General features: G+C 56.1%; 1 protein-coding gene across 1 annotated transcript; it reads left to right on the top strand.

The window, feature by feature from the left end:
• The first annotated feature begins 7,537 nt into the window (after positions 1–7,537).
• Positions 7,538–11,284, top strand: LOC121494656. The gene has a single exon (XM_041761340.1). The coding sequence runs from the start codon at positions 7,538–7,540 to the stop codon at positions 11,282–11,284; it is 3,747 nt and encodes a 1,248-aa protein (XP_041617274.1).
• Positions 11,285–11,944: the final 660 nt, after the last annotated feature.

The raw sequence follows: 11,944 nt of genomic DNA, 5'->3' as shown, positions 1-11,944 counted from the left end.
AGTCAGTTGTGTCGCTGCTGAGGCTGGAAGAGAGATGGGTGGAATAGCCTAGAGTACCTCCTGAGCTGTAGTCCCCATACTAGTTAGAAAGGACTGTCTCCATCATTCCACCTTGTAGTCCTCCTGCCGTGACCTCATCCTGAGAATCTGAAGGCTGCCCAGAGCTCCCCACCCTGGGTAGGGAGTGAGGAGAAGGCCCAGGAACCTCTCTGAAGCTGGACTGAGGCTCTTTCCCCACTGAGCCTCTGGAGTTCATGGACCATAGCTTATCTGCTCATAAGACAGGGGGGTCTGTACTTGAAAGGGGAGCTAAGCAGGAGAGGGTTCTCAGAGAAGGGAGATAGAGGACAGCTTAGAGGGTGTCAGCTTTTCTGTGTAGCCAGCATATCAGGCTTTGGACATGTTTCTGAGTCAAGGGCTTTCAAAGCCAGAGTTTTCCAGAGAGGGGCCCCAGTTAAGCAGGTGCTTGGGACAATGGATCATAGCACAGCTGCACCTCCTCCTCCCAAAGCTGCAGCCCCAAGCTCTGAGTTTCATTCTCAGAGCCATCTGAATAGTCACAAGTCCAGCTGGAATGTCAGGAACTGGATTTAAGACTTCAAATTGCTGACAGGGCCACAAGAGAGATGAGGAAGGGTATGTTGGTTCTAGGCCCCCAGATGGGCTGGAGGAACTAGAAGGTTTCCTTCCAGTGAAGGCTGAGCTGCCTTTCCCTGGGAGAGGCCTGAGTAGTATCTCAGGCATGGTGGGTGGCCAGTGCAAGGAGAATATTGCTGGTGGCCATGGTGGGCCTAGGTCTGCCACTAGTTTCTGATGGGGTGAGCAGAGGCTTCTCCTGGGGCTTTGGGAGTCCAGTCTTCTACCGTGAGCTATGGATGACAGCTACCAGCTCCCCTGCCTCATCTCCTTCTGTTGCAGTGGGGCTGGGGGCAAGCAAGTACTAGTAAAGGTTGGAGGGAGGCCAGGATGAGAGCTGGGGCCAGGGAAGCTGCAGATGACTCACAGCCTCCTGACTGCCCACTGGTGTCACTGTTGTCTGGCACCTGGAGAGCACACATAGGTAGACCGACCTGCTTTGATGAGGGACCCTGAGTCTGGTCTGAGGTGCTCCTTATGTTTCAACTCCAGCCTTTCAGAGAATTTTCCCAAGGATCCCAAGGCCCTCTGGGGTCATACCCAAGGGCTCTAGATATTGCCCCATTCCAAACTTTGAGAACTTCTGGGACACTGGCCTTACTGGTCACTTCCTCATTGTAGCCCATGAGGCCACAGGTCCACCTATGGTGCTACATCACAAATTAACTCCCTTTACATGTAGGAGAGAGCTGGACACTCAGTGCCAGAATGAGGCAGGGGACATGGGTCCTGCTGGGAGTGACTGAGGCTCAGAGAGGCCCAGGCTGCATCTCACACTTTTTGCCTCTGCCTGGGGAGAAGCAGCCCCAGGAATCAGTAGCTGAGTACTGAGCCCCATCCACCAGGCCCTAGTGAAGAACACCTTTTACTCCATGCTGGGCTGGAAAACCCCCCTCTGTGAAAACACCAGTTACTGAGCATCTCTTCCCTCAGAGTCTCTGCTCTGCCATCACGAGGGTCCAACCAGCCCAGAGGTGGAGCTACACCAGCCCAGAGGAGCAGGGATGACTCCAGGAAGGGCTCCAGCATTCTCCATCTGGTACAGAGGGGCTGGCTGAGCCTCATTTTCTCCTGCCAGGGTTTGTTCCAGCCAGGGTTTCTAACCCAATGAGTGTAGATGTCAGAAGAGCCTAGGCAGCCGTGACATTCACATCTGGCTGTGGTAGCTTCCTGAATGAGCTGGGTTCTTCATGTTTAAGGATGGCGACCTGGAGCCATGGCCTTCACACTTGGTCCTCCCCTGGTGGGGGAGGAAAGCAGGAAATGTCCAGCAGTTGGCAGAACTTGCCTGACTCATCTCAGTCCATAGGTGTGGCACCTGGATCCCAGCTACCTCACACTGATATCCTCAGATACCCTTAGAAATGACTGTTTCTCCTGAACCCCGTAACACATCAGTCCATCCCAGATGAACTACACCAGGCCCTAGAAGGGAGGGTAGCTCTGCTCCTGAGCCTTCCCACAGCCTCTGCATCTTGTTCTCTATTCCTTCAACATTCTGAGCATCTTCTGTCCCTGGTTCCAAGATACTCATGCTGAGCTTGGCAGGGATGGTCACACTGCCCAGATCATACTCCTCTTGTCGCTGAGAATCCCAGGACCATTCTGGGATTGTGCCCTACCATTGCTACTCATTCCCCTGCAATTTCTACTCCACCCATCGGGCAGCCTTGGCCTTGTCAGGGAAGCAGAGGCACTTGTGGCCCTGACAACCTGCCCTTGCTGGGGGGGGGGGGGCAGGGGGGTGACAGGAAGTCCTGGTATTTGGCCCATACCCGTCCCCCTGCTGCTCAGTGGAAGCTCAGAGGTGAGGCCAATGGTGGTTCCTATTTTGAAATCAGGTGGTAGGAGCTGAGGGAAGTTGCCTAATCCTTGGGGCTCAGGAAGGGTAGATGCAGAGAGAACACCCGTGGCCCCACTGCCAAGGGGCATCCTTCCCTTCTCTATTCTGTTCCATCTCACATTGGTTTAGTTGCCGCACGCTTGTGGTCAGTCTTGGACTGGGCACCCGGAATCTGGGAACATATCAGGAAAGGCAGGGGACTCAAAGCAACTGGCAGCCAAGATAACAGGATCATAGGATCTTCAATCAGCTTGGAAGCCAGTACTCACTTTCTTATGTCACTAGCCCCACCTGTGCAGCCTGGACCATAGAGACCAAGAGGGGCCCCAAAGGAGTTGGCTTCACTCCCGGACCCTATGGTCAGGACAGCTTCAACCAGGCATCAGTCCTGCTGGCATGTTGTTCCAAGCTGGGAAGCCACTTCCAAAGGGGGAAAAGAATCCTTTGGGCAGCCCTGGTCGCCCTTGCCCACAGGTTCTGACCCAGCCATCTGTTCTTAAAGTTGTCCCCACTCTCCCCTGGGCCTGGGTTCTTCAAGTCCCCTGCAGGAGGGCAGATCTCACCTCCCCTCTGCAGATGTGGTTGGAGGTCTCTTCTCAATAGTCATGAAATGGTGCATGTTTCTGACAGCATTTCCTCTGCCCCACCTATGCTGGCTCCTGGCTGGGGGGCTGCTTCCAGGGACGGTGAGGAGCTTGCCTCATCCTGAAGCCATCAGGGTGTCTCTGCCACTGCCCTCCCTCCGGGCTGATGCGGCTGGCCATCTTTCACGCAGAGTTACGTAAGCTTGAGTCAATTGGAGCTCAGAGCAGTTCATTGTGGGCTATTTTTAAGCTGTAACACATCACAGCAGAGGGGTCACTGCACCACGGCTTGCAGGGAAGGTTGTTTAAACATCTGTTATTTAAATTTCCTATTCCTTAGAGCTCAAAAGCCACATCCTCCTGGCACTGTTGGATCTGCATTCCACATTCCAGATTAGGAGTAGATTATCACCCCTCATCCCATCAGGGGCTCCCCTAGGGCTGGAGTTCTGTCCGCACCCTGGTTGTCTTCCTTCGGGGGTCAGGGAAGGAGACTAGAGAGGAAGGGGAGTCAACTGCCTCTCAGAACGGCTGCACCCTGGCCAGGAAAGGCGGCAGGGAAGCAGGAAGTTAGTGCTCACAGGTCACTTGGATTCTCCCCCTCCTGGGGGAGGAGGGTCAGGAGAAGGAAACACAGAGCACTGTGGAACAGTCTGTGGAGCCTGGAGACCAAGAGTACCTTGGTTTAATTTAATACCCATTAATAATATTAATTAATACCCCAAGAAGGTTGGATCACAACATCCTTGTAGGTCTTTTCAGAAGCCCACATTTACCTGGGTTGCGCTACTGGCCGGAATGCCCTCCCTTCACAAAGCTAAATGCTACCCAGCTGCACCCTCCGGGGCAGGAGGGCTGGTGTATGAGCTCCTGGACAGTGGGCAGAAACCTCTGGGGAAACAGGCCTTGCTTTTCACTCCATTACCAAGTGGTTGCCTGTACTGGGAGCCCTTAAGATTCCTTCTGTTCCTAGAGTTTTGGAGATATCCAGAGTCTTCCTGGGCACAGGGAGGGGGAGACAGGTAGACCAGAAAAGTGCAGGGCCAAGAATTTGACAGAGCTGTTTCAAGAACACTAGGTGCCAAAGATACAGGTGCATTGGAAAATCAAGTCTGGGAGACTTGGCTAGTCCCAAAACCTTCCCACTCCCCTTGATGCACTTCCTTCCCACCACACTCAAGGCATCCTAGGTGGGAGGGCCCCACCCTGATCCACAAGGAAGAATGGTTTCTCAGAGAGCCCCGACTCCATCTCCTGAAGCCTGACCCTCTCCACAGGGGCTGGGGCCTTTCCCCAAAGCCTGCTCAGAGGGGGCCCAAGTGAGCTGTGAGAGGAGGTGATGTCCGGACCGGACTGCCTTCATAGAGAAGACTTCTATGGCCCTGCCCTCAGACCAGGCTTCTTCCAGTTCTTTCTTGGCCTCTCCATCCCAAAGAGCCCTCAGCCTGGGGAATGGGCTCAGCCTCGGGGAGGGGCTCTCCAGTTTGCCATGGCAACATGTTGGCCCTCCTCACTTTCCAGAATCAGAAATAGAATTGGATGCCCTTCTTCGTGGTGAGAGACTGTTTAAAAACATGTAGGGGGGAGGGGTACAGTGGCAATGTCCCTGCCCAAACCCTGGGGGCTGGGCAGAGGGGTCTAACCTAGGAGCTTCTCTGGCTGCCCTGCTGCCCCTGCCCTTACCTGGATGAAATATAGTCGGCTTTGGCCATCCAAGAATTCTGAGTACAAAAGACTCAGCCTGGTTCGGCAGGGTGTGTAGCTGGCCCCTATTCAGTGCTGCCAGGCTCTCAGGAGTGCACTGACTTAGAAGTGCCAACAGGGGAAATGCCCCTTCCAGGCTTGAGCACCTGCTAAGCTATTGGGAGGAGGAGAAGGTTCAAGTGGGACATAGCTCAGGTGGGTGCTTGGGGCTATAGCACTCAGAAGGGAGGCATGTTGGCTCCCTTCCAGGAGGGTCCATGCCTGCATGTGTGGTATCCAGTGGTGGTACATAGATTTCTGAAGTGCAGGACCAGAGCCTGGTGGCCTGGCTTCAGATTATGGCTCTACTACTCATTTAACTGAGATCTCTGTGAATTCTCTCTTCTTTGTGCCTTGGTTTCCTCATTTGTAAAATAGGGATAATAGTGCCCAGCTCATCAAATTACAAGGCTGGGTAACTAGCACTCAGGACTAGCACTCAGGACTGCCCAGCTCACAGGAAGAACCTGATCAATATTAGTCATTGTTCTTTTTTATTTTTTAAGATTTTATAAATTTTGAGAGAGAGAGAGAAAGAGCACAAGCAAGGGGGGAAAGGCAGGGGAGAGAGAGAAGCAGGCTAGCAGTCTCCATTGAGCAGGGAGCCCAAAGGACATGGGACTGGGTCCCAGAACCTTGGGATCATGACCTGAGCCAAAGGCAGACACTTAACAGACTGAGCCACACAGGCGCCACACTTCTTATAAGGGGTGTTTGCTTCCCAGGGGGGAAAAACTTTCTCCTCTCTCAGGACTGCTTTTTGGGGGCCTTCCTTCATGGGCCACACCCTTCCACTGGCTCTGCATCCTTCCTCAAGGAGACTTTAGGAGGATCTCTCAGTCAGTTTTCACGAAGCTCCCAGCCCTGGAAAGGAGGATTATGCCCCACTTCTGCAGGAGGTGGAGGGCGGAGGTGGTCAGACAGGCAGGGGGTCTCAGGGTCTCCCTCCCTGCCTTCTTAATCCTCCCAGGTGTAACCTGGCTCAAACCTCCCCACCAGCTCTGGAGGTTACTACTAGCATCTCCATCGTGGAGGAAGAAATCAGTTTGCTTGAGGCCAGAGATTAATGAAGTTGACAGTGTTGAGCGAGTATGTGTGTATGCATGTGTGCATAGGCAGGCCACAGGCCCTCCAGCTCTGCCACCTTCCCAGGCCATAGTGTGTGGTGAGCAGTAGCGTCCGGGTTCTTCACTGAAGGCAGCATCTGGGGAAGGGAGAGGAAGCCCAGGGGGCCTGAGCGGGGCTGAGTCAGGCTTTGCCCAGGGCCGAGGCAGGAAGGTGCAGAAGCAGCAGCACTAGCCAGCCTGGTCCCTGGTCACATCGTTTCACACCCCACGGCCAACTGTAAGCTCTATTTTTAACATTTGTGAAAACACTGCTTCCAAGGACAGGCTGACTGCTGCATTCCCCACAAACCTGTTTCCTGGGCAGAAAGACTGAGGCCTGAAAGGACACAGCCCTGGGGACTGGACAGAAGAGGCTCAGAGCTCACAGCTGGCAGGCAGGAGGAGGGCTGGCTCGGCCCCAGGTCAGAACCTCCAGGCTAGGCCTGTGGTAATGGGTGCTTCCCCAAACTGCTGCCTAGGCCGGTCTTCTATAGCTAGAGGGCACGTGTAGGCCTGGGCTGGTGGTCCACACCAGGACAGGTCCCACCTCTCCCTGCCCTCTGTTTGCCCACCTAGGAACTGGAGAGGAGGAGTATCCACCAAGTCTAATAGCTTGCCTACTCTATGTCCAGTCCCGTGTCCAGCTTGTCCTCACTGTGTACACAGCTGTGCCCACTGTGTGCCCAGTCCCGCACCAACCATATCCGTACACTGTAGCCAGCCCTGTGCTTACTGTGTCTCTCCTGTGTCCCATTTGTAATTATTGCCACTTGGCTGGCCCTATGTCCACTGTGACCTAGCCCTATGCCAAGTGCTCTGCACCACCCCCACCCTCCTCAACCAGCCAAGGTGAAGTCGACACAATGTGACAGGAGTGAGAACATTCTGACTTGAGGATTCTGAGCAAAGGCCCCACCCCCACCCTTGTCGCCCCCATAGCCACCTCTGTGGGATACTGGTTCTAGGCTTGAAGGACATGTGGCTCTGGGGAGGGGGCTCTATGAGGCACAGGCAGAGGAGAACCATCTGGAGCAGAAAGACTGCCAAGGAGCTGCTGTCCCTGGAGTGGGAGCCAGGGAACGTGGGGGAGAGGAACACGGGCCTGAGCCAGGCCCCTCACCCTCTTCTGTCTCCCAGGACTGAGTGGTAAAGGGGCTTTGATCCCCCCAAAGGGCCTTGTGTCACATAGTTGGAACTCATTCCTGAGTTGGGGCTAAAGTCTCAAGTTGCTACATGAGAAGAGAGGAGAAGGAATCAAGTCTGGCATCTGACGTAGACCAGAAATCCAGGTTTCCCCAGTCTACTTTTCTCCCTTGCCCTTGGCCTTCCACTGCCCCGCCCAGCTCCTGCCACAACGGGCACCACCCTCGTCTGGCTAGCTGGCCTGGGGAGAGAGTAGTCAGTCACCTGGCCCGTAAGGGTAGAGGAGGCCGACTTCACCAGGATTCCCGGGCCTTTCTGTCTCCCAAGGTTCTCTGGGCAGGCCCCATTCCTCAGGGGGGTGGGGCCCCTGGTTTCCCATACTCTGTCACCACCACCCCCACCCAGGTCACTGGGAGCTGTGATGTGTGAGGTTGCCATGGCAATGAAGTGGGGGCAGGGCACCTAGGGCATGGAGCAGGACTATGGAAGTCACCAAGAAGGTGGGGGGCCCTGATCCATCGGGCCCCCAGGGCCACCCCTCAGCCAGCAGCCAGCAGCTGGGGGGTGGCCACAGAGGGTCCCAAGGACCATGGATAAATTCGGGATCTGTATACTTCAGGCAGGGGTTGTCATTATCCACTGAGGCCATCATTGATAGGACCTGTGACCCTGCCTCCCAGGCCCATGCCCCTGAGCCCATTCACCAGCTACACCAGGATCCTGCTGAGGTTGGCTCCCAGTGTGGCCGTGAGCGGGCCTCCCAAGATGCCCCAAAACTCCCCTCTACTAGCCCATTTCCAAGCTCCATCGTGGGAACCCAAACGCATCTCATCGTGGAGAACAGGTCTCTGACCTTACCCGTGGACACACGCAGTGACAGCACCAGTGACTCGCTCCAGCATGGATTTTGCCGCTCCCGGCTTCGGGTGCATGTTGCAGGTGAGGGCAAGGCTCCAGCTAAGGTCCTGGTAGGCTGGGGCAAAGGCCCCTGCCACCCTGACAAGATAGCCCCCTTGGGCAGCAGGAAGAGCCGGTGGCTACCTTATTTCCTTTCAGGGGAGGATGGCTCGGCTGCAACGCAAGGTCCTCTTCTGACTCCAGCCCAAGGTCAGGGCCAGGGCAAGGGCCCATGTCCTCCCACCCAGGCTCCTCCAACACCAACTCAGGCAAATACTCCAGCTGGGGATACTACCCCAATGCCGGCAGCAGCTGAACCTAATACCTGCAACTCTGACCACTTGACAGACACCACCGCCACAACCCATGGCCTGTCCCAAGAGCTCCTGCTCAGGAAGTGTGGCAACCAATGGTCAGTCCTCTTGGAGTCTTCCGAAGTGGTCCCATCCTGCCAGGACAAAGTAGATTTTTGTTTCCAGAAGGAGCCTCCCACCCCAACGCCCACTCCAGAGGAGTCCTCTGACCATGTCCAGGAGCTCGAGGTTGCTGGAATGCAGGTGTTACCCACCCCACCTGAGAACCCAGCGGAGAAGCCCCTGGTCTGTACCTCTAGGCCAGGCAGCCCAACACCAGGCTCAGGCCCCCTGGGTACGCCCAAGTCCCAGAGGAATAGCCAGGAGAACTGTAGCTCTCAGACAGACCAGCAGCCTCTCAATGTTTGCAACAATACCTGCTCCAGTGTGCCACCATCTGCCTACCAAGTATCCTGCCACGAGCAGTCGCCAGTCCAGTCTCCCAGGGAAGCTGCACAGACTTCCCCCTCCAGTGCTCCTACCTGCCAGCTCCAGGATGCCACTGAAGATCATGTGCTGGTATTCGATATGGCCACAGGCAAAACCAGGATCGGGCTACTGTGCCATGACCCCACAGGTTCACGGGCAGTGCTGGTTGGTGTCATGCCCAGCCACTCATCCATCTATGTCCCCGAAAATGTGTTGTCCACTACACCATTAGCCATGCCCATCCTTTCCCCTGACAACAATCGCTCCAGCTTCTGGTCCACTTCGCACATGCTCTCCAGCCCTGCACCCTCCAGCCTTTCATCTGGAAGCTACCGAGAGGTGGCCTTGGTTCCCAAGGAGGGCAGGCTCAACTTGGAGTCACGGGACACTCCTAGTTCTGAGACACCCATCAGAGTGTTCACTGGGCCCGTTCCACTAGGAATGCCCCTCCAGCTTGGTGAGAGGCTATTGAGCCATGTTCGTGATCCTGGCTGCTCCAAACCAGATGGTGTAAAAAGTGAACCTAGTCATACTGTCTGGATGCTGGATGCCTTCAGGATGCAGCACACCTCCATGATCCAGCCCAAGAAACTTCAGTGGATGAACTCAGAGCAGACCCCAGAGCTTGCTCCAGAAGCCCCAAAGCAGGAGGTGCCCAGATCTCTGCTTCAGGAGGATAGAGGCAACCACGACCAGAAAGAGGTCCTTACTGCTCACCCTGACAGCCTTCGGGGTGAAGGTGCTGGGCAGGCCTCCCTCGGTGGTCGGTCCCTACTGGCTGAGCAGCATCCTCTTGCTGGACAGCCCTCTCTGACCAGTCAGCCTCCCTCTGCTGAGCAGTGCCCCCTCACCAGGCCCACCCATCCTTCTGGACAGCCTCTCCTGGCTGAGCAGTCCCCCTCTACCAGGCAGCTCCCCCTTCCTGGTCAGCCCCCTCTCACTGGCACCCCTCTTGCCAGGCAGCTTTCTCTCACCGGGCAGCCTCCCTTTTCTCAAGAACCCCCCATTTCCAAAGGACCCATCTCAGGAGGGCCCCCCATCATCAGGGAGCCCAGCCAGGCCTCCACCATGTGCCAAGAAGGTGAGCCCTTGGGCTTGCCGGCCCATGTGGGGGTACTTCAGATGCCCCTGGCCCCTGAGGAGACCTGTGTCTACATGAGCAGAGATAAGGTCGGTGGTGGCGCCACTGAAAGCTCCAGCACACATCGGCTCTCATCCTGGCAACCGGGCAGTTCCCCCAGGACCCAGGAGGAACAGTTTTCCATGGTCACATTCTCTACATCTGGCACTGGCTGCAAAGTCTTGCCCGTGGCCATGGTGGGCACAGAGCCCCAGGGTCCCCGCTTCAAGGTGACACCCGAGAACATCATGCACTCATCAGTAGTTGCACACCTTGGCCTGCTCCGTGGGGCCTGCTATGAACTGGTGCCCACCACAGATGCTCCGCCGATGCAGTCCCCGGTGCTCTGCCGCCACTCACTCGGTCCCTACCAGGACATGGCAGCTGTGGTGATTGACACAGGCACAGGCTTCACCAAATGTGGACTGGCCAGAGAGGACCATGTCCTCAGTGTGTTGCCTTCACGTGTCCAGTTGCTACAGCACCCAGCCCAGGACGAGCCCCGGTATGCAGTGCCTGAGAACCAAGAGGGCTCCTATCCGGTGCTGAATCGGGGAGTGGTCTCTGACTGGGATGCACTGGAGGTGCTGTGGCAGCACCTGTTTTACTGCAGGCTGGGCGTGCGTCCAGAGGAGCTGGCTGTACTTGTGGCCGATTCGCCCATCTCGCCACGCACCAACAGAGAAAAGGTGGCGGAAATACTCTTTGAGCGTTTCCATGTGCCAGCCATGCAGACAGTGCATCAGGCCCTGCTGGCACTCTACGCTTATGGGCGCACCACTGGGTTGGTGCTGGGCAGTGGCTATGGGACCTCCTACGTGGCACCTATCCTCACTGGGGATCTGGCCCCACTTGACACCTACCGGCTGGATGTGGCCGGTGTTGACCTCACTGAATACCTGGCTCAGCTACTGTTGGCAGGTGGCTACTCACCACCCAAGGCAGGGTTGGTCAACCAGATTAAAGAGGGCTGCTGCTACGTGGCCATGAATATGACAGCTGAGATGGCCCGCACTCGGACTCAGGCCCGAGTGGACTTTGTGCTTCCAGACAAGCAAGTCATCACTCTGGGCTCTGAGCGTTTCTGCTGCCCTGAGGCCCTCTTCCAGCCCAGTCTGCTAGGCCTCAACCAGCCTGGCCTCCCACAACTAGCTCTCTTGAGCATCAGCCGGCTGGAAGCCAAGCAGCAGGAGCAGTTGCTGGCCAACGTGGTGCTGGACGGTGGCAGCACCCTGATAAATGGCTTTCCTGAGCGCCTGAGACAGGAGCTGGGCCCCCAAGCCACTGTGCTGGGCTCTCCCCATCGTGCCGTTGCTGCTTGGCTTGGAGGCTCCATCATGGCATCCCGGGACTCCTTCCAGAGCTTGTGGCTCAGACGCCGTGAGTACGAGGAGGAAGGCCCTTGGGCCATCTACAAGTACCATCTGTGAGCACATAAAAGTTCTGGTTCTGCTTACTTGATCACTGTGGCATGTTTTAGACACAGAGTGTCCAGACATAGAGTCAGGGATGGGGACCCTGGCACTCCCAAGGCACACCCTGCACATTGGAACTTCCATGGGTCCTAGCAATCTTATCCTTTCCAGAGGACCCCAGAACCCCTTGGCTGGCATTGGCTCTGGTCTAACCTGACCTTTCCTGCACCCCAAGGGCAACCACAGACAGTGGCTGCTGTGGGTTTTGCCCCGTTGCCCTGACGACAAGTGCAATTACCCTTGATTGCCAGCTCGTTGCCATGGCAATTTCAAACATAATGTAATAACCCACACAGCCTGGAGTGAGTCATGAAGGGGGACAGCCCCCTCCCCTAGCTCCAGAGGAAAAGACTGCTTGCCCTCCTCCATCTTGGGCCCCCTACGGGGGGCTAAGGACAGCAACATGGACAACACCCTAACAGTTCCAAAGATGGCTGGGGACCTACAGCATTAGTGACCCCCATGGGAGGGTATTTGTCAAAGTTTAGGCTTCTTGGGGGAGCTAGCCTGGTAATGCAGTGGCCCCTAAAGTCTGAACTTTGTGAGAGCTCTATGCTTCTGTGGGTCAGTCAGAATATGAGAGTATGAGAGTTCTGGCCTTTGGTGTCCTAGGGC

The sequence above is a fragment of the Vulpes lagopus genome, chromosome 7, assembly GCF_018345385.1.
Source record: "Vulpes lagopus strain Blue_001 chromosome 7, ASM1834538v1, whole genome shotgun sequence".
NCBI classification, from domain to species: Eukaryota; Metazoa; Chordata; class Mammalia; order Carnivora; family Canidae; genus Vulpes; species Vulpes lagopus.
Note: the sequence above shows the minus strand (reverse complement) of the source record. Positions and strands in the feature narration are given on the sequence as shown.

What these genes read in the sequence shown, in the direction of transcription:
- LOC121494656 (XM_041761340.1), top strand. Translation starts at nt 7,538, where the DNA reads ATGGAAGTCACCAAGAAGGTGGGGGGCCCTGATCCATCGGGCCCCCAG.